At 42.0% G+C, this 27,956-nt stretch overlaps 1 protein-coding gene across 3 annotated transcripts in view; it reads left to right on the top strand.

Moving 5' to 3' along the window:
- The window catches only part of MYO18B (myosin XVIIIB), an 885,307-nt gene that overhangs the window by 363,465 nt on the left and 493,886 nt on the right, over positions 1-27,956 (top strand). For all 3 annotated transcript variants that reach the window (XM_073629436.1, XM_073629428.1, XM_073629423.1), the window contains one exon: positions 3,119-3,228. In XM_073629436.1, the coding sequence (XP_073485537.1) occupies positions 3,119-3,228 (110 nt within the window). The remainder of the gene's footprint in view (positions 1-3,118; positions 3,229-27,956) is intronic.

Here is a 27,956-nt window from a genome sequence, read left to right as displayed (position 1 = left end):
TTCCTGTGGCACTGGACCTGGAACACTGCTATCACTGTAGTAGCAATGAGTACTGCAATGACTTGCAGCTTACACAGGGATTGATATGAAATACGCATACATACATTGGTCCCAAGTTGGACCAATGTAACTATGCAATAAAATCATACCTAAACTTTAGCTTTAAAGGAGTTGTAAAGGCAGAAGGTTTTTTACCTCAAAGAGGAGTTCCGCCTGGGAAAAAAAAAAAAAATTAAAGTCAGCAGCTACAAATACTGCAGCTGCTGACTTTTAATATAAGGACACTTACCTGTCCAGGGAGCCAGCGATGTCCTCACCCAAAGCCAACCCGCCCCCTGGCTCCATGTGCAGGCATCGACATCCAGGGAAGCAGGAATTGAAGCCATGTTTCCTGTTTCCTACTGTGCATGTGCGAGTTGCGCTGCGTGATCTGCGCTGCCCGGAAGTGGGAGCAGATACCTGGATTTGACAGGTATCTGCTCCCCCCTCTCTTGAAAGGTGCCAAATGTGGCACAGGAGGGGAGGAGGAATCGATCAGCGGAAGTTCAATTTCTGGGTGCAACTCCTCTTTAATGCATTCTATGCACTAAGATAAAAAGCCTTCTCTGTGTAGCAGTCTCCCCAGCACCACCTAATACTTACCTGAGCCCCCTCTCTGTCCAGCCATGTCCACGAACCCCTCGGCTGTCCGGGACTCTCCTCCTGATTGGCAGAGACACAGCAGCAGTGCCATTGGTTCCTGCGGCTGTCAATTAAAGTCAGTTACCCAATCAGGAGTGAGATGGGGTGGGGCCGAACGGCAGCTCTGTGTTTGAATGGATACATGGATCTGCAGCCTGGCTCGGGTGTCCTCATAGCAAGCTGCTTGCTGTGAGGACACTCGACAGGAGGAAGGGGCCAGGAGCAGCAAAGAGGTACCCGAGAAGAGAAGAGTCCAGGCTGCCTTGTGCAAAACCACTGCACTCACTATGAAAAAACCCTACATGTTTCACTCCAAAAAAGAGCTTTGTCTGGGGTGTATAAAATAAAATAAATGCACAAAATAAAATTACTGCACTGAATTTGGATTTCTGAGTATACAATCATTATCCATGTGAATAGATTTTTGAGATGGAGAGAAGATAAATACATCTAAAAGGCATAGAGGATGTGAAGTGGCTAGCCAGGTGTGAGGAGTAGAATTGGTGGCGGAAAAAAGGAGAAAGCAAAAGAGAGAGGAGGGAAGAGGGAAGATTAAGAGAGAAAATAAAGGAAAGGAAGTTAGGGGTTTAGGGAAGGACCAGAGCCTCTAGGTTATAATTGGGTATGGGGGAACCAAAGGGACCAAAGTTTCAAGAATCTTTCATGTGGTTCTTAAACAAGCTTTTAAAATTTGCATCTTTCATTTAAGGAATACTTAGCCACCCTGCCATGAAGGTCTAGGCACTTCCTGTACCAGGCACGTGTTATACAAACATGGTCTATCCATAAACTGTTCCAAAGCAATGGTGTGCAGCCAATATGGGAATGAGTGCATGCAGACAGGAAGTGACTAAAAAAGACTGCAGGAGATCTGCTGCACAGAGAAACAAAAATGGAATAAAAAAGTGAACACACAGCGAGAATGTTACAGAACAGCGAACAGACACTACCTCTCTGATTTCTATCTTTCTTCACCAACAGGAATAGTTTTGGCTCCACAGCCAACAATATCAGTACCTAAATTGCTATGGTTTGATATGTACTCTAGATATCTCTGTGAAAACTTATCATTCATCCTATACAATGAGTTGTTCCTTACATGTATGCAACCTTAATGATACATAAATAAAAAATAAATTCTTAAAAAAAAAAAATAAAAAAGTGAAAACAGTATTTAATGGGGAAAAAAGTGCTTGGTGATTATTATTTATGATACACAGTGCTCCCAAAAACTAAGGGTCATCTAATGCCGCGTACACACGACCGGACTTTACGGCATACTTGGTCCGGCGAACCTGAGTCCGTCGGACAATTCGATCGTGTGTGGGCTTCAGCAGACTTTTTTTTCTCAAAAGTTTGATGGACCTATGTTTCAAATCTGTCCGACGGACTCGAGTCCGGTCGAAAAACCCGCTCGTCTGTATGCTAGTCCGACGGACAAAAAACGACGCTAGTGCAGCTATTGGCTACTGGCTATGAACTTCCTTGTTTTAGTCTGGTCGTACGTCATCACGTACAAATCCGTCGGACTTTGGTTGATCGTGTGTAGGCAAGTCCGTTCATTCGGAAAGTCCGTTGTAAAGTCAGTTGAAAAGTACGCCGAACAAAGTCTGCCGTAAAATCCGCTCGTGTGTACGCGGCATAAGGGTCAGTTAGGGTTTAAATCTACTCCACAGACACAATCCATCCCCATTCTGCAGTGCCTCCACTATGTTGAAGACATAACTTCCTTCATCGTGTGTGCATTACAGAAGAAAACATTATGCTGCATTTGATAGTAATGTCTACCATCCTACCTGGAAGTGATATGAGTGTGTGTGTGTGTGTGTGTGTGTGTGTGTGTGTGTGTGTGTGTGTGCGTGCGTGTGCATATATATATATATATATATATATATATATATATATATATATATATATATACATATATACATACACACACATATACACACACACATACAGAGGGAGACATAATTGCTCATTATATATGCAGGTCCTGCAACGTTACAGTACATCTTCGCTCTGCTTTACTGCTAATCCTTCCAAAACACTCCCAATGTGGTTTTGTCTAATCCTAGGTTCATATTTTCATGGTTCTGCTTGCCATAGTTATGCAGGCACAGCAGTCCATTCATTTGAATGGGCTGCTGTACCTGCATTCCCTGCAGGAAGGTCCCTAAACCTCTTTTTAAAATGCAGCCACACAGAGACTACACCATGGTTTTCAGTGCATAAGGTTGCATTAAGAGTTAATGGCATCCCTGCACATTTTCTTAAAAGCAGCAGATTTTCTGTGCAGCTTCATGGGGATGCGGGAACGTGTGTGATTTACAGGCACTCCCGCACCCGTATAGATGTGAATTTTGCCTTAGAGAATATGTATGTTTATGTAAATTTCATGTATTTGTTTGTTGATTTACTCAATTATTTATATTTAAAGGTTACAGTGAACGTATGGGTTTCACAGAGTTTCGACTACGCTTTCAAGTTTTGGCGGCACAGGTCATGAAGAAATACAACAATACATATGAACCTGTGGATGAGAGAAGGGTAAAGTAAAGCAAATATTAATCAATAAAAGTGTTATCACTCTTAAATACAGCACCGTAGTGATAAGCCATACAAAAATACACATATATAGATAGAGATATATAGATATATCTCTATCTATATATCTCTATCTATCTATCTATATATACACACACACACACACACACACACACACACACACACATACATTTTATATATATATATATATATATATATATATATATATATATATATATATATATATATATATATATATATATATATATACACATATATACACACACACACAGTGCAATATAATTGAACCAAAGTCTTGGCAGTAAACCTCTTCATAAATGAACTATCACCAGGGAAAAGGTTTACAGTAAATCCACCCAAAATGAACAGGCAACCAATATCCAAAGTGCTTCTTCATGGAACACCTCAATATCTTTTTGTAATCTCAAAATCCGGTGTCCCTCCACCACTGTGATAGACAGGCACTCACCAGCTTAAATTGCCTCTCATTTTACAAATATCAGCTTTTAACTGCAGTCATTCAGTAAGGGTATACAAATCCTCTTCCTCTTTCTCCATGGCATGTATATCATAAGATCATGAAAAAAAAAACAAAGTGACATACAAAGTGTGATATTGCTAATATCCAGTGTTCATTTAAAACCAATAAGCAGATCACATAACATGTACAGTAAAACCAGCCATAAATGGAGCGATTTTGGTTGCAGGAAAGAAAACGCTCAATTCCCCCAGCAACACATTTAGCAATGATGGGGGAATCCCTTCCACAGAGCTAATGTATTCTGCCTGTTGGGGGAGGGGGCCATCCTGGCCAGGAGAACACACAGTGATTATTGCTAGCAGGTATAAATCGCTGGAAATAATTGCATAAAAAATCCAACATGCTGGTTGTACCCAAGTTGATTGACCAATCGGTCGATCAACTTGGGTACAATCAGCCTGCCCATACATGGTTCAATTCTTGGTCAGTCCCTTCTGAGATTCAAACCATCTATGGCCAATACACAGGCTGCCTCTGAACCTCTCAAAGGGCTCAGAAAGTTCACAGAGCTCAAGCTGGTCACCTTACTTCTCATAATGTATCCCTAGCTCCCTGACTCATAAACTCACATCTGATTGTAAACGTTACACCATGAATAGGAAGATTTACACACAGCAGAAATCTCAACAATAAGTTTAACATATAGTAAAACCTAAGGCCTTTTAAAAAAAAAGTTGTGGCAGTATGTTAAGAGATAGTTTAAACATGAACATAGCTTGAAGGGTCGCAAGGGTCACAATAACGACCCTGCCCATGCTCGCTCCCTGTCACATTAGGTCAGCAACCTCTCAATCGTGATTTACCTGTCGATCGCGGGCAGGGCACTGTATTGACACCATCCACCGCACTACTGACACCGTCCACTGCTCTACCAATGTTGATGGGGACAAGGGCCTCATCCTCACAATCGTGGTCGGTTGTTGTAGGGGTCTGCAGGCGGGGGCTTATCGGAATTTGGAAGCCCCTTTAACAAGGGGGCCACCATATCCCGGATCCTCCCCCCCCATGTGAATGAGCATCAGGTACATAGTACCCATACCCATTCACCAAAAAGTTATAAAAAAGACACACTTACAGTTTTTGACAATTCCTTTATTAAAAAAAAAAATAGTGTCCCCAATGTAAATCCATCATCAATCATGCTGCACCCGAAAAATATAAAAAATAAAAAACGCTCCCGCCGACGTGAAGGCTGGCAGTCTAGTGAAGGCTCCGCCATTTGACATTTCTTATACAGGTAAGGGGCTGGGCCATCTGGCTATGTCACCTGGTGGTCACCGCCCCTTCTGACATCATGGACCCAGCATGCACCAGACCACCCTGCATCCAATCACTGCAATGCTGTGCTGTTATTCCACACTCGTTCCAAAAATGTTCTATCTCCCGCTGTCCACTAATAACAGCACTGGAGGCTGGGGGGAAAGTGGAAAAGTGGAACTTCCAGTCGTTGTACTCCTTCCCCCTCAGCTGCCACATTTGGCACCTTTCAGGGGGAGGGGGGCACGATACCTGTCTTTCACAGGTATTCTGTTCCCACTTCTGGGAGCCTCAGCCACGGGTATTGACGTCACCGCCTGGGCTCCCTCCTCCTCTCTCCTACTTCCCTGGCCACTGGGCCAGTAGGAGAGAGGAGCCTCGCACATGTGCAGTAGGGTTCCCGGCGTGAAGCCGTAAGGCTTCACTGCCGGGTTCCCTTACTTGCAATGGAGGCGGCATGCACCTGACAGCTGATGGAAACATCAGCTGCGGTGCTGACATCACTGGACTCCAGGACAGGTAAGTGTCTGATTATTAAAAGTCAGCAGCTGCAGTATGTGCAGCTGCTGGTTTTTAATTTTTGCAGCGGTGGGCAGACCTTCGCTTTAAGTTATTTTTTAAGGCAAACTGTGCAGAGAACCATCTATAATGGAAGAGTTTCATTTTTTAAATTGATAGTTTTGATGTTTATAAGAGTTATAAGTGTCTATAAGACTCTCACTTGTGACATAGCAAATAAAAGCATTTCTAGTGGGTACAAAACTGTGGCATATGTGTGCTGTGTATACAATGAGAGCGCGGTCTAACCATGCCCCTTTAAGCCCCTCTCATTGTACTTTGATTGTGACCCATGCCTTTCACAATCCTCACAATCCTTGCAACACCCCTGCAGACAAGTTTATTTCATGTTAGGTCTGTTCTGTTCTTAGAAATTTATATGATTTTATCACAGCACTAGCAATATTGAAGTTGTATCAAGGCAATATAGAACTTTCTTTCAATGAGATGGCCATAGCTAGTGATCTATATCTCTGTTGTAAAAACAAATGATATTGTCCACATTTCATATTTAGATGTGTACAAAGCAGGAGTAAAGGGGGGGTAAACACCCCATAAATACCATTTGTCGTATAATGTTGTTATTTTATGGCAAACATTGTTTCTAGCAATTACTGTTATCTGTTTCCAAACAAATTCTACATGTGTAATAATCTTTCTCTTTCTTCCTTTTCATTAAAAATGTGAAATTTATAAGCAAATACCCAGTGAGAAATAGAGCAGATGAAAAGACTATTCATTGAGTCATATGAATAATTTAGGCAGAGAAGAGAAGAGAGAGCAGTCATCCCATGAAATGAGAGATTTAGCATGCAGGTTCCTGTAGCTCTGACTAGAATAAATACGGGAGAAGGGATTTAGTGTTCCATCAGAGGACCATCACTGTTGTAACAGAGCAGCAATTCCTGCTGTTTGACATCAATATTGAAATATATATTATTATTGATGGCAGATTCTGCATATGGGTTCAGTGCTATTGCCTTTTCTAATATCACTAACTACACTCTGGATATATCAAACTATAAAAATGTCTTTTCTTGGGGTTTCTAGCACACTGAATAGTATATCTGTGTCATGTGGCTTTCCAGACTGATGGCTAGTTTGTACTCTGAATAGCGAAAGTAATGGGCACAGTGAGAGACAGGGATCAACATTATTTTATGATTTGCAGCTCCAAACTTGCTCATTATGTGAAAAGAAATTGGTTTTATAGTAAAAGTGCCCTGTATTTTCTCCCTCTATGGGTTAAGTAGACTGAGGTCATTTTTACTTCTCTTATGCTCCAGAGATCTAGCTAGTCTCTGCATCCTAGCACCAATGCAATTTAACATTTATGTAGAATTAATGCCTGGTGAGCAGTTAGTCTTTCCTGCAAGACTAGATTACAAAGACTTTTAAAAGGGTAATGGGGATGAAACCAGCGTGAAGATACAGTTCTTCAAACAACAGGATATGTAACTGAATAAATGGCAAGGTGACTGTCCGCTTCTTTGTTTTCTTCTGTTTTAAAGTAGATTATTTTTAGTAGACAATATGGTAAATAGGAAAAAGGTTGGTACAACCTATGTGACTTTACCCTGTTTTGAAAGTGTCCACACTTTGTAGAGATATTCTCTTGTCCTGTAAATATAGCAGGTGAGGGGAAATCTCACTAATGAAACACAGTTTGGGCTTTAGATGTATTTTAAGCCCACCATCTTCCTAAATTCTACCCTTTCTTTATGTAAACTGCTCTGTTAGTTCTTGAATATTGTATTGTAGGGGAGTTAAGAATGATTAGCCCTAGCTTGTAAGGATTCCGCAGAGAGAAAAACTAGAAAAGCAGTTGTAAAATATTACATTTTCTTACTTTTTATTTCTCTTCCAACTGGCATCTCATTTCAACATTTACAACTTCTAATTAATTGTACAGTCTCTATCCCTACCGCCAACTATGTAGTTCACGGGTGTGCTCAATTTAATGCAAATTGAAAGGATTTTTTTTGGTTTTCCTCATATTACATAGTTTTTTAAATCTAAAGGAGAATTTACTAACATTGTACAATCATAACGTATAGTATATGGCCAACTTTAGACCACACAGAAGGGAAAATAACACACTGAAAATAACAAACAGCAAGGTATTAGTTTTTCTTCAACTGGACCATTGGTATGCCATGACTCACCATGTTTCTTGTGATGCTGACAGTGGGGCATGTACGGTACTATAAATCGATGTCCTTCTCCACAGATGATTGAAAGCTCAGACTCATTTTGTAAGATTTGTGAATAAGTGCTTTTTGCCCCCCCCCCCCATCTTTGCAGACAGAAATGATTGATTATTGCAAATGTTACTAGAAGTCATGACCTTAACCTTTACAGCTTTCCCCAGTGACCTATCTCATTGCTGGAGCTCAATCATTTGTACTTTGTGCTTCTTTTTTATACTTACTTTTTCAAAAGTCTTTAGGCTGGTCAAGCAAAAGGCAGGGTCCTCTTTTCTAATAAAAATTTCATACTTTGACTGTACACCACAGTAAGTAAATACGTTTTAAAAAATGATACTGTAGCTATAAAGTATATGACTATTACAGTAGGTCTAATGTGACTGCTAATGCATTTTGAGCACTGGTATCAAGATCCACAGTGCAGAATCTCCACTAAATTGTGGTTATTGGACTTAAAAATTATTCATCCCAAGAATGACACCAAACATCATTCAACCTGGAGGAATGAGTACATGCTTTGAGTAAATGGTGTCATTGACCCATCCTGCACTCCCAGTGTATTGATGCAAAGAGTGGTGTTGATGTCATTGCATCACTCCCAATCTCTGCTAATTGGGAACTGTCCACCATTAGAAAAGAGGACCCTGCCTTTTGCTTGACCAGCCTAAAGACTTTTGAAAAAGTAAGTATAAAAAAGAAGCACAAAGTACAAATGATTGAGCTCCAGCAATGAGATAGGTCACTGGGGAAATGATGTATTTACTTTTTGTCTTTAATGTGAGCTCCTACCCTTGTCTCATATGTTTAATGCAGCTATGGGTCTCCCTTCATTAATGTTCACCCTTCAGAAAAAAGGAATGGATGTGGATTTTCATCACTACAGTGAAGCAGCCCATATAAGCTGTAAGGGACCAAGCACATAGGCAAGATCCCATAACATTTGCATTAGGAAGTTTGAATGTTAAGAAAGTGTAGGCCTATCCAAAATTTTGGGCATGTTTTATTTGAGCAAGTTAAAAAATTAATTCCAAAATGCTAAATTATTTACAGGTAGAAAAAAAATTGCTTGATAGTGCATGCACATGTGTGCAACTAGAAGTTTTAGCACACACTATTATGATGCAAGGTCGTGCCTGTTTTTGGTTGATATAGTTTTTTTTTTTTTTAACAACAAGGTTGGTCTTTATTGAGAAGACATCATATAACAATTTTCTCATGTAAAATGGAATGTGTGCACACACCTTTGTGTGCTGAAATGCCAGAAAGTGCAAACAAAAGAGAAAGGAAGAGAGTATTTCTGTAGGGTGATTTGTAGCATTTGGTGCAGCTAGAAAGTTTTGAGAATGTTTTTAAAAAAAGTTTTTAAAAAAAGTAGAAAAAATAATACATTAAAGCGGAGTTCCACCCATTTTCTGCACTTCCTCTCTATGGTATCCCCTTAGCTCATCATTTTCCCAACGCAATTTTTTTTTTTTTTATTCTGCTTGGAAATACCTTTTTCAGTGTTATTTCTCCTGCACTTTCACCCATCCCTGCCTAGGCGATTACATCGCTAGCTGTTTTGCAAGGGTTCCTGGGATAGCGGCATCATGTATCCCAGTAGTCCTTGCGAATCGCCTATTACCAAAATCTCGCAATATTGGAAGAAGGAGAGCCTCGCATTACTACACATGCGCGAGATTGGGAGGTGCATGCTGGGTAGCCAGCTGCATGGAAATCCTGGAAATGGACAGGGGAGGGCATCAAATTCTGAGTGCTCCAGTTTTAGTAAATCAACCCCATTGCACTCAGATAGTAAGATATGTGAATATTTTAAGAGCCTGACACATGTGCACAGATTTGCTATTGTCTTAACCTAAGGCATTTCACATCCATACAGGACTTTACCAAAGAAGTTCATGTCCATTTTTTGATCCATCGGCACATCTTATAAGGGCTTTTGATGTAATTGACACCGCATGTCAGTGCTTGACTAAAGCAATAAATAAATACAGGAAAACACAGGTGTATAGGAAGAAAACCAACATAGAGCTTTATGCACATTGTTGTTGTTTGGTGGGTATTGTTACAAATTCCCATTTGCTGCATCTGTAATGGGGTTTTTAAAGAGCTCAGCTTCTGATGAATGGTAATGTAAAAATGTACTACCCTGCAAACTATGAATAATGCAGAAGAGTGAAAATAGCACTAGTTTGTCTTTCATTCTTTCTACAAAGCTAAATTGTGGCATGGCTGTTGAGCTTTGTAATTATCATGGCAGTTAAGCAGATTAAGGAATTTTTCTTTTAAAATGCAGCAGAAGTACAGAGCAAAGGAAGTTAACAACTTATAAGTAGGGATGAGCTTCGAGTTCGAGTCGAACTCATGTTTGACTCCAACATCTGCTGTTCACCAGTTCGCCGAACAATTTGGGGTGTTCGCAGCAAATTCGAAAGCCGCGGAACACCCTTTAAAAGTCTATGGGAGAAATAAAAAGTGCTAATTTTAAAGGCTTATATGCATGGTATTGTCATAAAAAGTGTTTGGGAACCTGGGTCCTGCCCCAGGGGACATGGATCAATGCAAAAAAAGTTTTAAAAACTGACATTGTTTTTGGAGCAGTGATTTTAATAATGCTTAAAGTGAAACAATAAAAGTGTAATATTCCTTTAAATTTCGTACCTGGGGGGTGTCTATAGTATGCCTGTAAAGGGGCGCATGTTTCCCGTGTTTAGAACAGTCTGACAGCAAAATGACATTTCAAAGGAAAAAAGTTATTTAAAACTACTCGCGGCTATTAATGAATTGCCGGTCCGACAATACACATAAAAGTTCATTGTTAAAAACGTCATGGGAATTCCCCACAGGGGAACCCCGAGCCAAAATTTTAAAAAATGACCTGGGGGTCCCCCTAAATTCCATACCAGGCCCTTCAGGTCTGGCATGGATATTAAGGGGAACCCCGGCCAAAAAAAAAAAAAAATGGCATGTGGTCCCCCTCAAAATCTATACCAGACCCTTCAGGTCTGATGTGGATTTTAAGGGGGGCCCCGTGCCAAAATTAAAAAAAAAAAAAAAAGCTGTGGGGTCCCCCCCAAAATCCATACCAGACCCTTATCCGAGCACGCAACCTGGCAGGCCGCAGAAAAAAGAGGGGGGACGAGGGAGCGCCCCCCCTCTTGAACCGTACCAGGCCATATTTCCTCAACATTGTGAGGGTGCTTTGGGGTACACCCCAAAGCACCTTGCCCCCATGTTGATGGGGACAAGGGCCTCATCCCCACAACCCTTGCCCGGTGGTTGTGGGGGTCTGCAAACAGGGGGCTTATCGGAACCTGGAAGCCCCCTTTAACAAGGGGACCCCCAGATCCCAGCCCTCCCCCCCTGTGTGAAATGGTAAAGGGGTACATTACCCCTACCATTTCACAAAAAAACCTGTCAAAAATGTTAAAAATGACAAGAGACGGTTTTTGACAATTCCTTTATTTAAATGCTTCTTTTTTCTTCTGAAAAAATATATATAAAAAATTGCGCTTCAAAGTGTCTAAAATTATAATAAAAAAGCAGCGATGTCTAAATGTGACACAAACACATAAATAAACAAAGGAGAAAATTGAATGACTCGCGCTATATGGATATATGTGTGGCCAAATTTGTCACACAAAGAGCACTAGATACAATATCAGTGAATATATAAACCATCTGTGTAGTGATATATCACAATCAGTGCAAACAGATCACAAAAATGATCAATGAAACATAAAATCATCAGTGCAATAATGTATCACAATCAGTGCAAACAATTAAAAATAAAGTCCAAATAAAATACACTGGAAAGAAACCCATGTGAAAGAATCAAAAATAGTCCAAAAAAGAACTCAAGACAGAGTGAGTTTGGCAATCGCAGGTCTTGCAACCGCATGGAACCTCAAATATGTAGAACCACCACCAAAAGTAAGAGCCTGGCCGCTTACCAGAACCCCATGACCCCCCGTTACAGAGGGTCTGAAAGGGCTTTTGAGATCCTAGTAATCCGGACTTCCCAGGGACGGAGATGGAGCAGAGATGGGAATGGAAGCTGGAAAAGGGCATCAGGTGCTGGAGTAGAAATGGATGGATCCACAAGAAGGGGGCTCAACCCTCAGCATAGTGGTGTCCATCATAGGAGAGAAAAAAGGGAGGGCTCCCATAGTGTAAAATCAATTGGTAATTTATTGTAGAAAAAAACAAAAACACTCACATGTAGGTAAGACAATCAACATCATCAATCGGAAAAACAAACTGTGGCACCGGCCGGATGACCAGGGATAGCTCGTCCTGTTAAAAGTACAGCGACAGTGGGAGGTGGCGCGATGATGCCGCTCAGCCCTACGCTGCGTTTCGCAAAAGAATTGCGTCTTCCAGGGGCACGAGCTGCTCATCGCAACACCTCCCTTAAATAGTAAATGATAAGCCTCACCTTGGAATCCCCCCCACCGGACTTCCGCATTAGCCTCGAGCGCATAGATTACTAGTGCGCATGTGCGGAAGAGAACTAGACTTCCTAGGGAGCCTAAAGCGTCGCTGAACTCAGCGCCACCGCGCATGTGCGGACCCATTCAATGTCACGTCAGAGGAGAGGTACTACCCGCTCAAGGGAAAGAACGTCAGATCCCCGCGCGCACGCGCGAGAGCCCGACGCTAGCCTCCACACACAACATGCAAAGGGGCAACCCCACACACAGCGCAAGTGGGAGCCGAGCAACAGGAGACACAATGTGCAAAAAACGGGGAATGGCACTAGCCAAAAGCCAAAACAACCCTGTATGCAAAAAAAACGTCCCAAACAACATCACCAGATCCCTGCCAGTCGGGTCACTCTCCCAAAGAGAACCCCCACAGCGATCCTTGGTATTGCCATTTAGATGTTGATGGAACTAGGGGAACATGTTGTTATAAATTAAATATAAGATATAGCAAATCTGCATGAATGAGTTTACTAAATATGAATAACATGTATTATAGTAGTCTGGGCGTGAATGGTGACACGCGCCAGCTGAACTAAAATTGTGTTGTGAGGGGACATGAGCCACTTACAAACAGCGACCTCTAATGGCCATAATAAAGATATACACCCTCAGTCCCCGACTTCTCCTGCGTGAGATAGTCAGATGGCTATGATGGCTATATGAGTGAACGTAAATGGATGGATACAAGTAGATAAGCCTAAAAAGGCGTGAATGAATCATAAATTCTTTTGTGTAGCAACATTAGCATATGTCCAATTAAAACAACTCCCCAACTTAAAAACTAAAAATAAATGTAAAATTTATGGGGCCTGAATGGTGACACATATAGGCACAACCTAAAAATGGTCATAAGGGGACATAGAAATATGAGTCCCTGATGTAGCGACCCCTAGTGGCCATCCTGAAATCCTCATGTAACTTAAAAGTAGATATATAACTACCTATGTGGGTACATGGAAAAAGAATTTAAATTAAAAATAAAGTTAAAAAATGTTTTAAATAATTATAAACTCTACAGGTACTGCAGTCTTGATCTAAACCCTAGTCACAGGGCATATCCGGTGGTCCGGAGAGGGGATCCAAATTAAAAAAACTCCACAAAAATATTCTAGACATTAAATAGAAAAAGGAGCCCTATAAAAAGGACATCCGTAAGTCAGACATTATTAATGAAGGCATTAATATCAGTGTCTACGTTCATACCATGTGGTACATAACTTTTGAAATCTCCCTGATCAGTGAGCTACCCCGCCAATGGGGTTTATATTTGTCTATGCCCATAAATAATGTCTTGGAAGGGTCCCTATCATGGCATTGATCGTAGTGTCTGGAAACAGGATGTTTATCGTACCCTCTTCTGATATTTCCTATGTGTTCATTTAAACGAACCCGTAGGGCCCTTTTAGTCCTCCCTATATACTGGAGACCACACGGACATTGTAGGAGATAAACTACCCCTTCAGAGCTACAAGTATGAATGGTTCAATGTCGTGTGAGTCTCCAGTACTGGTGGATATGAATGACGTGAGCAATCTAGGGGTCTCCTTAAAACTCTAGAAAAAGAGGATAAGGATCAGAAAGCCAAGAAAAAGAAGAAATACATCAGAGACAAACAAGACTACCAGTCAGGTCTCATCTTCATTTGGCAAAAGAAATTGGCCACACAGATTGAAGAGGAGAGGAATATGGATACCCAATCTCAAGAGACTGGCTTAGCCAGTAGGGAACCTGTCCCTCTCCCGACTAAACAGGGGACTTATGCCTTGTCTAAGAGGGATGTGCGTCCTAAAAACAACAAATCTAGGCCCCCAAAGGTTGGTTCTCACCATGTTCCTATGGGTGATGCTTCTGGATTTTCTAGGCAGGATTATCATCAATCCCCACGCCCTAACTATCACCAACGGTCCTATGATACCCCCCCTCCCAACACATGGGAAAACCCACCATGGAAACATAACTCTCAGGGTTATAATGGGGGTCAGATCCAACATTACCATCCATTTGATGGCTCTAGGAACTCAGTCCCCACAAACAATAGGTTTTATCCTCTGTCGGATTTCAACAGCCCCCAACAACGAGGGGTTAACCCAGAAGGATATGGCCATGACTATTTTGAAAGAAACCAGAATGTTCAATATTCTAGAGATCCACAAAGGGATCACAATCAGTCCGGGCCTCCTCAATCCTTTGACCCCCCAAGAGGGAATAATAATCCCAATTGGGGTTTTCCCAAGGACACCCGAGCACTCAAACGCTCGGGCGAACGAAAAGAGGAACTAGAGGGGGGAGGCGAATTCAGACGCTCAAAAAAAAGAAAGACCTAGGTTCAGGTATTTTTAATTTGTCCAAACAAACGCTCACTGATGCTGAGAAGAGGCTCTTGGACAAGGGTTTGAAGTTTGCTCCACCCAGAAGTCTGAGCAAATTCCAAACCTATATGGACGTGCACAAATTCACACGTAAATTAAATATTAAGCGGTACATGTTGTCTAACCCCATCAACAGGGGAAATAATACAAGCAGCCAATACCAACACACAAATTTGGCTAATGCCTCTCTTTTTAACCCTCCAGGTTCTTTGGCTCCAGCCATTCGCGTCTTTAGAGACGTGGTCCTACGCGACCTAGAACAAATTAGGGTCAGAAAGGCTAGATTACACAGAGATCTTCAGACTGGATTAGACTCCCTCTGTAAGAATAAATCTTTGGTCATAAGACCGGCTGATAAAGGTGGGGGAATCGTGGTATTAGATCGCCATGATTATCAAACAGAGATGCACCGGATTGTCGGTGACACTGACACCTACACCATCTTGAACAGGGACCCTCTCATTAAATATAAGAGGGAATTGGAAACAATCGTAGGTAGAGGACTTCGGGAGGGTATATTGAATGAAAAAGAAGGACGTTTTTTGGTTCCAGTAGCCCCCAGAACCCCAGTCATCTACTACCTCCCGAAAATCCACAAGGATTTGGTTTGCCCCCCGGGACGTCCCATTGTTAGTGGGATTGATTCCATCACGTCCCGGGTGGGCAAATATATTGACCATTTCCTACAACCGCTAGTGGTGAAGATTCCATCTTACATTAAGGACACTAAGCAGGTTATCAATACACTTTCTAACATCACCCCTAGAGCGGGTCTATGGATGGTGACTGCGGATGTTTCATCCCTCTATACCATCATTCCCCACCATCTAGGCTTACAGGCGGTGGAACTGTTTCTTGATCGAGACTCTTACCTACCTCCCGCACAAATTTCATTTATCATGGAACTCTTGCAATACGCTGCGAGCCATAGTTACTTCTGGTTCGAACAGCAGTTTTACAGACAAGATCGTGGCGTGGCCATGGGAGCCAAATACGCTCCAAGCCTGGCCAACATTTTTATGGCCAAATGGGAGGAGGACGTCATCAACGCCCCCAGGAGACCCGAGGTGCTCCTGTGGGCTAGATACATTGATGACGTCCTCCTCCTATGGGATGGAGGGGAGACTGAACTCCACAGATTTATGAACACCCTTAACATTAATGACCGAGGCATCAGATTACATTTTGAAGCCAGTCAGGAAACCATTCACTTCCTTGACCTTAAGATCCAGATCCTGGAAGGACAGTTCGTGACGTCAACACATTTTAAAGATACTGACAGAAATTCCTATATCTCTGTAGACAGTTGCCACCACGAACCGTGGCTGAAGGCCATCCCATACGGACAATTTTTGCGCCTTAGACGCAATTGTTCAGATATAGCCACCTTCGATCAGCAGGCATCTATTTTAACAGGAAGATTCCTAGAGAAGGGATATGACCGCTCTTCCCTCTTACAGGCCGTGAAATCGGCAAGGGACAGGGATAGAGCCACTTTGTTAACTGAAGTTCCCAGACCTAGGAATGAGGTTTTGGAGACTATACCGTTTATTACTACGTATTCAGTACAACATCAAGCTATCAAACAACTAATACAAAAACATTGGCATGTTCTTGGTAGTGATTTGACTCTTAAAGCCTTCTTACCACCAAGACCCAGGGTGATTTTTAAAGGAGTAGCCTCCTTGGGAAATAAGATAGCACCTACAGTCCAGGACCCTCCACGGGAAAATAGATCTTTTCTGCAAAATCTAACAGGGTTCTATAGGTGTGGGAGATGCCAGGTGTGCTCCCTAAATGCCAACAGATCAAGACGTATCACGTCATTCATATCCACCAGTACTGGAGACTCACACGACATTGAACCATTCATTACTTGTAGCTCTGAAGGGGTAGTTTATCTCCTACAATGTCCGTGTGGTCTCCAGTATATAGGGAGGACTAAAAGGGCCCTACGGGTTCGTTTAAATGAACACATAGGAAATATCAGAAGAGGGTACGATAAACATCCTGTTTCCAGACACTACGATCGATGCCATGATAGGGACCCTTCCAAGACATTATTTATGGGCATAGACAAATATAAACCCCATTGGCGGGGTAGCTCACTGATCAGGGAGATTTCAAAGTCAGAGATGTCTTGGATATACAAGGTCAAAAGTTATGTACCACATGGTATGAACGTAGACACTGATATTAATGCCTTCATTAATAATGCCTGACTTATGGATGTCCTTTTATAGGGCTCCTTTTTCTATTTAATGTCTAGAATATTTTTGTGGAGTTTTTTTAATTTGGATCCCCTCTCCGGACCACCGGATATGCCCTGTGACTAGGGTTTAGATCAAGACTGCAGTACCTGTAGAGTTTATAATTATTTAAAAAAAATTTTAACTTTATTTTTAATTTAAATTCTTTTTCCATGTACCCACATAGGTAGTTATATATCTACTTTTAAGTTACATGAGGATTTCAGGATGGCCACTAGGGGTCGCTACATCAGGGACTCATATTTCTATGTCCCCTTATGACCATTTTTAGGTTGTGCCTATATGTGTCACCATTCAGGCCCCATAAATTTTACATTTATTTTTAGTTTTTAAGTTGGAGAGTTGTTTTAATTGGACATATGCTAATGTTGCTACACAAAAGAATTTATGATTCATTCACGCCTTTTTAGGCTTATCTACTTGTATCCATCCATTTACGTTCACTCATATAGCCATCATAGCCATCTGACTATCTCACGCAGGAGAAGTCTGGGACTGAGGGTGTATATCTTTATTATGGCCATTAGAGGTCGCTGTTTGTAAGTGGCTCATGTCCCCTCACAACACAATTTTAGTTCAGCTGGCGCGTGTCACCATTCACGCCCAGACTGCTATAATACATGTTATTCATATTTAGTAAACTCATTCATGCAGATTTGCTATATCTTATATTTAATTTATAACAACATGTTCCCCTAGTTCCATCAACATCTAAATGGCAACACCAAGGATCGCTGTGGGGGTTCTCTTTGGGAGAGTGACCCGACTGGCAGGGGTCTGGTGATGTTGTTTGGGACGTTTTTTTTGCATACAGGGTTGTTTTGGCTTTTGGCTAGTGCCATTCCCCGTTTTTTGCACATTGTGTCTCCTGTTGCTCGGCTCCCACTTGCGCTGTGTGTGGGGTTGCCCCTTTGCATGTTGTGTGTGGAGGCTAGCGTCGGGCTCTCGCGCGTGCGCGCGGGGATCTGACGTTCTTTCCCTTGAGCGGGTAGTACCTCTCCTCTGACGTGACATTGAATGGGTCCGCACATGCGCGGTGGCGCTTAGTTTAGGGACGCTTTAGGCTCCCTAGGAAGTCTAGTTCTCATGCGCACTAGTAATCTATGCGCTCGAGGCTAATGCGGAAGTCCGGTGGGGGGGATTCCAAGGTGAGGCTTATCATTTACTATTTAAGGGAGGTGTTGTGATGAGCAGCTCGTGCCCCTGGAAGACGCAATTCTTTTGCGAAACGCAGCGTAGGGCTGAGCGGCATCATTGCGCCACCTCCCACTGTCGCTGTACTTTTAACAGGACGAGCTATCTGTGGTCATCCGGCCGGTGCCACAGTTTGTTTTTCCGATTGATGATGTTGATTGTCTTACCTACATGTGAGTGTTTTTGTTTTTTTCTACAATAAATTACCAATTGATTTTACACTATGGGAGCCCTCCCTTTTTTCTCTCCTATGATGACACCACTATGCTGAGGGTTGAGCCCCCTTCTTGTGGATCCATCCATTTCTACTCCAGCACCTGATGCCCTTTTCCAGCTTCCATTCCCATCTCTGCTCCATCTCCGTCCCTGGGAAGTCCGGATTACTAGGATCTCAAAAGCCCTTTCAGACCCTCTGTAACGGGGGGTCATGGGGTTCTGGTAAGCGGCCAGGCTCTTACTTTTGGTGGTGGTTCTACATATTTGAGGTTCCATGCGGTTGCAAGACCTGCGATTGCCAAACTCACTCTGTCTTGAGTTCTTTTTTGGACTATTTTTGATTCTTTCACATGGGTTTCTTTCCAGTGTATTTTATTTGGACTTTATTTTTAATTGTTTGCACTGATTGTGATACATTATTGCACTGATGATTTATGTTTCATTGATCATTTTTGTGATCTGTTTGCACTGATTGTGATATATCACTACACAGATGGTTTATATATTCACTGATATTGTATCTAGTGCTCTTTGTGTGACAAATTTGGCCACACATATATCCATATAGCGCGAGTCATTCAATTTTCTTTTATCTTCTATCTTCCTTCGGTTTCTTCCTCCATCTTCTTCTTCTGGTTCTTCCTCCGGTGTTCTCGTCCAGCATCTTCCTCCGCGGCGTCTCCTTCCCTTCTTCTTCTCGGCCACTCCACCTCCACCATGATGGGAGGCTCTCGCTGTGTGATGCTTCTCATCTTCTGACGGTTCTTAAATAACGGAGGGCAGGGCCACCCGGTGACCCCACCCCCTCTGATGCACGGGGACTTGACGGGGACTTTCCTGTGGCATTCCCCGTGATGTCAGGGGGGGCGGGGTTACCCGTTACGTAACGGGTGATCCTACCCCCTCAGACGTCACTGGGAAAGCCTCGGGGAAGTCCCCATCGAGTCCCCATGCATCAAAGGGGGGCAGAGATACCGGGTGGCCCCGCTCTCCGTTACTTAAGAACCGTCGGAAGACGAGAAGCGTCACACATCGGGAGCCTCCCATCATGGTGGATGCGGAGCGGCCCGAGAAGAAGAAGGGAAGAAGACGCTGAGGAGGAAGATGCCGGACGAGAACACCAGAGGAAGAACCAGAAGAAGAAGATGTAGGTTGAAACCGAAGGAAGATAGAAGAAAGAAGAAGCATTTAAATAAAGGAATTGTCAAAAACTGTCTCTTGTCATTTTTAACATTTTTGACACTTTTTTTGTGAAGTGGTAGGGGTACATTTGTACCCCCTTACCATTTCACATGGGGGGAGGGCCGGCATCTGGGGGTCCCCTTGTTAAAGGGTGCTTCCAGATTCTGAAAAGCCCCCCGCCCGCAGACCCCCACAACCACCGGGCAAGGGTTGTGGGGATGAGGCCCTCAAGGTGCTTTGGGGGTTACCCCAAAGCACCCTCACAATGTTGAGGGCATGTGGCCTGGTACAGTTGGAGGGGGCGCTCTCTCGTCCCCCCTCTTTTCCTGCGGCCTGCCAGGTTGCGTGCTCAGATAAGGGTCTGGTATGGATTTTTGGGGGGACCCTTACGCCATTTTTTTTTAAATTTTGGCGCGGGGTTCCCCTTAAAATCCATACCAGACCTGAAGGGTCTGGTATAGATTTTGAGGGGGACCCCACACCATTTTTTAAAAGAAAATTTGGCCAGGGTTCCCCTTAGACCTGAAGGGCCTGGTATGGAATTTAGGGGGACCCCCATGCCATTTTAAAAAAAAAAATTGGTTCGGGGTTGCCCTGTGGGGAATGTGGGGAAAATGTGGGTGCCCCTTTACAGGCATACTATAGACACCCCCAGGTACAAAATTTAAAGGAATATTACACTTTTATTGTTTCAACTTAAGCATTATTAAAATCACTGCTCCCGAAAAAACGTCCGTTTTTAAAACCTTTTTTTTGCATTGATCCATGTCCCCTGGGCAGGACCCAGGTCCCCAAACACTTTTTATAACAATAACTTGCATATAAGCCTTTAAAATTAGCACTTTTGATTATTCATGTTCGTGTCCCATAGACTTTAACGGTGTTCGCGTATTCAAACAAATTGCCTGTTCGCATGTTCTGGTGGGGGGTGTTCGGGGGGGTGTTCGGCTCATCCCTATTTATAAGATACAGTTTATAAGATTGGGGTGGATTTACTAAAGGCAAATTGTTTACTTTGCAAGTGCAGTTGTGCTCTGCAAGTAAATTCCACCAGAGCTTAGTGAATGAGGTGAAGCTCTGCTGACGTCCATCATCCAATCACAGGTGAGTAAAATGACTTTTTTTTTTCTTTGCACACGATTAATATTCTTTCCAACAGCGGCGGCCCATTCATAGAGGGCGCACGGGTGCTGCCTCCCCTAACCATGCATCCAGCCCTCTGATCTACATATCAGAGCGACAGACCATGGATTCCAATGGGGGGGGGGGGGGGGGTTGAGGCACCTGATTAAAAAAAGAGGCTCCAATAGGCTTAAAAAAAAGGTTGCCTCGGAACGCAGAGCATTGCGCTCTGAGCTCACCCATGTTTGATGATAGTGAATGAATTGTCGCTATTTTCACACTAAACGTTCCTCCCCGCCAATCAGGAGGCAGGTCGTAAAACCTGTTTCCTGATTGACCAAAGCATCAGGTGATCCTATTGGATGCCTAGCGCTTTGGCGGAAGAGGAGACACACGGCAGAGGAAGCATGAGGAACAGACAACGAAGACACCGCTGCCCACACTCCAGGAGAAGAGGGAAGAACATCACAGCCCCGCCACACAAGCAGGTAAGTGCCGGACCGCCTGCGCGGGGGGGGGTGCTGTCAGTGCTGTACAGTGCCACCGGGGGGGTGTGTTTGTTTGCCGCCTCCCCAAAAGAAGAACCCACCAGCCGCCACTGCTTTCCAAAGTGAAGTTTCACTACATTCACTAAGTTCTGGGGAAAATTGCCCTGCAGAGTGCAACTAACTGCATTTGCAAATTGAACATTTGCCTTTAGTAAATTATCTGGCAAAAAAAGCAGATATTTTGTTTAAAAACCAAATGGAACCAAAAAGAGAAGCTCATTGCTAAGGTTTGCATACCCTTTAACCTCCCTGGCAGTATGATTATATCAGATTTTTGAACCTCAAAGCGGTACATTGTTTTGCATAGAAATTTGGCGTTTTATATTGTAGGCCTGTAATTCTTAGTAATAACACACTTAAATCTGTCAAAACAAGAGTCTAGTAGACATCCGGGGTATGATAAAGTTTGAAACACAAAATCATAAATTATAATATAATAAATAACTATAAATAATTATAAAAAATAATAATGAATTTCCCCACGAATCACTATCGCTCAATTCTGCAAGTGTTCTAATTTACTATCATTGTTTTCTAGCTGGTCTAAAACCACTTTTGACGTAAAGGGACACTTTTTGGTTGCCATGGACAATCTCAAGTTTACAGGCAGAAAGAACAGTATAAATAATATAAATGTGCATGCAGGGTACTGGACAAAGCACTAGGGACAAAAGGGAGGTGAAATAATTTGATACAGTAATGTATTCTGTGAGATTACAGTGTACTGTATGTGTTATGGTTTTTGTACTCTTTCAATTTGCTGCCGGAATCGACCCCCAAGTGTTGCGATGCTCGGAGGGAACAGAACCTGGCACACAGAGCATCGGACAGAGGATCCGGCGGGGGCACAGCGGACGGCGGGGAAAAATTACCTGAAAACTAAGCCTTCCAGCGATGCAATGTCATCGCTGGAGACAGCTTTAATCCTCACCCATCTTGCTTCTGGGTTCGCTGACTCAGGCTCTGTGATTGGCTGAAGCCGTGATGATGTCACTCCCACGCATGTGTGCAGGAGCCGCCAGTCACGGCACAGGGCTTGAAAGGAACAGCACAGGTGGCCACGTGCTGCATGCACACTAAATAACTCCTAAATGGTACACATTTAGGAGATATTTACACTGCCTGTAGGTAAGCCTTATTATATGCTTACCTATAGGTAAAATTAAAAAAATGGAAGTTTACTTCCTCTTTAAAAATCAGGTTACCAGGGTTTCTTTAGGTTATCTCCTTATGCATTCCCCTTACGGCAACCTTTCAGATCCAACCATTTTCAACTAGAATGCAACATTAATTTATGGTTTAATTAGTTCATCAATCATGTTTTTTGAAGCATGAAAGTTTCTAATGACTTAGTTCCATTCTAAACTGTACAGTAACTTTGACCCGTATATACAGTATACCAAGCAACAGTATGACAGACAACATTCTTTCATTTGTAGATGTAATGGGGTGACAGATCCACTTTACAGGTGTATATAATTCAAGATATTGTTGTTCCTTTAAGAATCAGCTCTAATGTTTAGTTTAGTGGAAGTGTGAAAAAAATGAAAGTTGGGTGTCTTATTATATAATCATGTTGTGTAAAAATAAAAGTAGAAGGGATAAACAACGATTTTATAATTTATTGCTTGAAAAAGGACATAGCCACAGCTGTCAAGGCTTTGATAGGAAAGATGTGGTACAATTCATCATTGTATTCTCTAAATACATAGTTGTCCTACTCACATTGTAACATTTTGGACATTTTCAGTAAAGATTGATTGCGATATTACACACTGTAGGCCTATTTGTTACTGTAGTCTTTGTACCTACATTATAGTTCTCCTTTAAATGCATTAAAATGACCAGTCTAAAGACCATTATTATTCAAGAGGGCCAGTAGTTTGATTAGGTACTGCCCATGAAAGGACACTTGTATGCTAGAGCACATCTCTGCAATTCATTACTAACTAATAAAAGTTTAAACATAGTTTGGCTGTTATCAACGGTATGTATGACTACATAGGGAATTACAGATAACCCTTGTTTTCCAGCAGATTTGTGTTATTAAATTAAATGGAGAACACTACTAAATATTCAAGAACCATTAAAGCTACTTCAGAAATGAATAATACATTTCCAAATGCCACACTGGGGAAAGCTGTCAATATACATGTAGTGGGCTTGTTAGGGATTTTTTTAATCTTGTTAAGGTCAGGTTTATCACATACATTCTGTAAGCTGAAAAATACAGATTTTAATGTGTGAAGAAATAGGATCTTTTAATAAGAACAACAGTATGTTATGTAGCACTTAAAAGCTTTGTGTTACTTTTACTACTTTGCTTCGATAGAAAAGTTAATGTTTAACATACGTATATTAGTTACATATTCTTTCAAGAAAAGGTTCACACCATTGTGGGTGGTTGCAGGACATCATCTAATTGACATGCGTTCCCGTACCCACAAGCACCGACAGTCAAAATACACTGCTCTTTTGCAGACACACAGGGGTGGTATTCATTCTTAATAGCACCCCCATGCATCTGAAAAAGTAGTGCATTTTTGGTTGCGGCACGGTGGCAATCAAGTCAGTTTTTCTTGTTTAACCCACTGTTGGGTTATAGACATTAGATTTGTGTAAATACAGGAAATGTCTGAATCCATATTTGTGTAAAGGATCTGCATTTAACCACTTTCCTGCTAATTTTTGCTAATCAGTGCCCACCAGTGCTGCTAATCAGTGCCCATAAGTGCTGCCAATCAGTGTTGCTAATTAGTACCCTTCAGTGCTGCCTACAAGTGCCTAACAGTACCCATCAGCGCCAGCTATCAGTGCCACCTCATCAGTGCCCAGCAGTGCCACCTCATCAGTGCCACCTCTCAGTGCCCTTCAGTGCTGTCTTTTAGAGCCCATCAGTGCCAGCTATCAGTGCCCACCAGTGCCACCTCATCAGTGCAGCCACATCAGTGCCACCTCATCAGGGCCTATCAGCACACATCAGTGAAGGAGAAACATTACCTGTTTGCAACATGTCTGTCTTTTTTTGTTTCTTTAGCAAAAAATAAAAAACCCAGTGGTGATTAAATACTACCAAAAGAAAGCTTTACTTGTGTGAAAAAAAAATGATAAAAATGTTATTTAGGTACAGTGTTGCATGACCACGCAATTGTCATTAAAAGTGCGACAGCACTAAAAGCTAAAAATTGGCCTGGTGAGGAAGGGGGTATAAGAGCCTAGTAAGCAAGTGGTTAATCAAGCATGTTTATAAGTTCTGAGACTGCATGTTCATTCTATTGAAGGAGAAAATGTAGTTATCCTGTCACTGGCTCCACCTTCTATGGAAACATCCAGTAGAATCTTTTCTACCAGTCAATTGTTTCTACTTGTCCATGAGTACTGCATGAATGGTATCCATAGACATAGCTATTGTTTACCAGTTCTGCTATTTACAATCTTATGTCATGAACTGCTTGAAACCTCTATGAATATTTTTGGAAACTGGACACATAAATCTAGTTACCAAATATGTACTGACATGGCTCATCCAACTGTGCACTGCATGTAGAGACATGCTAGGATAAAAAGACATATAGCATCAGTATGCCAGGGTATATACTAAATGTCCCGATGATAATATTGTTCTAATCTACAGTGAAATGCCATCTACTGTTTTTGTAGAACAAACATTTTGGTCTTGCAAAACTGCATTCTCATATCTGAGAGCCATAGTCACCGTCTTGCAACATTATAGCCTCATGCCATTCCAGCTATGCATCTCTGCAGGGTAATAAGACTAAAGGTCCTCCACTGATTTTACATTCTATTACTAAGCATTATTTTCAGATAATAAGGGTAGAAGGGGCAGCTGCTTGAAGCCCCAGACTCCATGGGGTCCATGGGGATGTTAAACTGGTCTTCAATACTTAGAATATGGCTTTGGCGTGTTTTTTTAGAAGGTCACCAATGGCAACCTTCATATTTTGCTTAGTACAGATTCCCTTTAAGATAAATGAAGTATTATAAACAACACCTATATAATAAAAATCATTATAGTATGCATTTTTTTGCTAGTGTTCAAAAGACATTTGTTCAGACAGCAAGTCCTTTCTTATGTTTATGTGCGCCTAGGCTCTATCATGGTAGTGTACTCAAGAGTAACTCAAACAATTATTATTGAGATTTCCACTTTGCAGCCATTGAGAGCAAATTAAATATGTTACATCAATGTGCTTCTGTTATTTGAAAAGAGTTATGTGTAGGTAAAGACCTTTCCTCAATTGACAAAATTGTGTCATAAATATATTCTGAAATGACAAACAAGCTTCTATAAATGTTGTACTCTTTTCCAGAACTGTTGTTAAAGAAGAGCTCAACTGTTTCTGGGCACCACAAACTGAAAAAGCTATTTTATTAACTTTTAATATTCAAAGCAAAGTCACCCATCCATTCATATTTCCATGCTTTGTTAGGTAATCAGTTTGAACCCCCCCCCCAAGCATTTCTAGTTACAGCGATCTTGAGTAAGCAAAGATGATTCATGGAGCATTTACAGTTGAATCCATCTGGCTCAGGCATACACTCGGGGGGATGTTTAGCTGAGAGAGCCCCTCCTCAAGATGAAAGAAAAAAAGGCTCATGAATACTTTTGGGATGTATGGCATTATTTTGGCCTAGGTCAGAAACCAGGAAGCAACCAAAGCAATAAAAAAAAAGGTTAACCCCTTGCCAACCGGCTCACGCCGATATACGTTGGCAGAAGGGCATATACAGGCATATTAAAGTACCTGTACGTTGCCCTTTAAGAGGCGGCATTTTGGGCGCGCACCGCAAGCTCCGTGAGGGTGATCGTGGGTCCCGCGGACTCGATGTCCGCGGGGATACCTGTGATCGTCTCACGGAGAGAAAGAAGGGGGAAATGCTGATGTAAACAAGCATTTCCTTATTCTTCCTAGTGACAGGACACTGATCACCGCTCCCTGTGATCGGGAGTGGTGATCAGTGTCATGTCACACATAGCCCATCCCCCCTACAGTTAGAACACATCCCTAGGACACACTTAACCCCTGCAGAGCCCCCTACTGGTTAACCCCTTCACTGCCAGTCACATTTACACAGTAATCAGTGCATTTTTAATCGCACTGATCGCTGTATAAATGTGAATGGACCCAAAATAGCCCCAAAAGTGTTCAATCTGTCCGCCATAATGTCGCAGTCACGATAAAAATCGCAGATCGCCGCCATTACTAGTAAAAAAAAAAAATTATTACTAAAAATGCCATAAAACTATCCCCTAATTTGTAGACGCTATAACTTTTGCACAAACCAATCAATAAACGTTTATTGCGATTTTTTTTACCAAAAATATGTAGAAGAATACGTATCAGCCTAAACTGAGGAACAAAAATGTTTTTTTATATATTTTTTGGGGATATTTATTATAGCAAAAAGTAAAAAATATTGCGTTCTTTTCATAGCGCAAAAAATAAAAACCGCTGAGGTGATCAAATACCTCCAAAAGAAAGATTTATTTGTGGGGAAATAAAGGACGTCAATTTTGTTTGGGAGCCACGTCGCACGACTGCGCAATTGTCAGTTAAAGAGACGCAGTGCCGAATTGCAAAAAACGCTCTGGTCTTTGGAAGAGCCAAATGGTCCGGGGCTGAAGTGGTTAAAACAATAACATTTTTCTTTTTGCCTAATTATTAATTCTAGCAACATAAGGATTAAAAATAATGAATGTTGATCAGGAAAGTATTTTAACCACTTCAGCCCCGGAAGGATTTACCCCCTTCCTGACCAGAGCATTTTTTGCAATTCGCACTGCGTCGCTTTAGCTGACGATTGTTGCGATGTTGTACGCAAACAAAATTTTTTCCCACAAATAGAGCTTTCTTTTGGTTGTATTTGATCACCTCTGCGGCTTTTATTTTTTGCGCTATGAATAAAAAAAAGAGCAACAATTTTGAAAAAAAGCAACATTTTTTACTAGTTGCTAAAATAAATATCCCAAAAAATATATATAAAAACAAATTCTTCTACAATTATTTGGTAGAAAAAAAAAAAAAATCGCAATAAGTGTATATTGATTGGTTTGAGCAAAAGCTATTATTATTTTTTTTACTAGTAATGGCGGCGATCTGCGATTTTTATCATGACTGCGACATTGCAGCGAACAGATCGGACACTTTTGACACCATGTTGGGACCATTGACATTTATACATTTATCAGAGCTAAAAATAGCCACTGATTACTGTATAAATGTCACTGACAGGAAGGGGTTAAACACTAGGGGGCGATCAAGGGGTTAAGTGTGTTCCCTTAGTGTGTTCTAACTGTGGAAGGATGGGCTCACTACAACATGACAGAGATCACTGCTCCTGATGACAGGGAGCAGTAGATCCCCGTCATGTTGCTAGGCAGAACAGGGAAATGTCTCCTCATCACAATCGCGGGCCACTAGCGAACATCGAGTTTGTGGGACCCACGGGCATGCTCCTGCGCCCGGTAGGCATAAATTTCAAAGGGACGTACGGGTACGCCCTTTTGCCTGCCCGTGCCATTCTGCTGACGTAAATCGGCGTGAGGCAGTCGGCATGTGGTTAATGTCTTGCAGGACAATTTCATGGGTCAGATGGTAGACGCACCAATTAGAAACAAAGTGTTACTAGACCTACTGATTACCAACAATACAGACCTGATCACGGATGTGGAAGTAAGGGGCAATTTAGAAAACAGCGATCACAGGTCAATTAGCTTCAGTATAAATCACACAAATA

Source organism: Aquarana catesbeiana, linkage group LG01 (genome assembly GCF_042186555.1).
Source record: "Aquarana catesbeiana isolate 2022-GZ linkage group LG01, ASM4218655v1, whole genome shotgun sequence".
NCBI classification, from domain to species: domain Eukaryota; kingdom Metazoa; phylum Chordata; class Amphibia; order Anura; family Ranidae; genus Aquarana; species Aquarana catesbeiana.
Note: the sequence above shows the minus strand (reverse complement) of the source record. Positions and strands in the feature narration are given on the sequence as shown.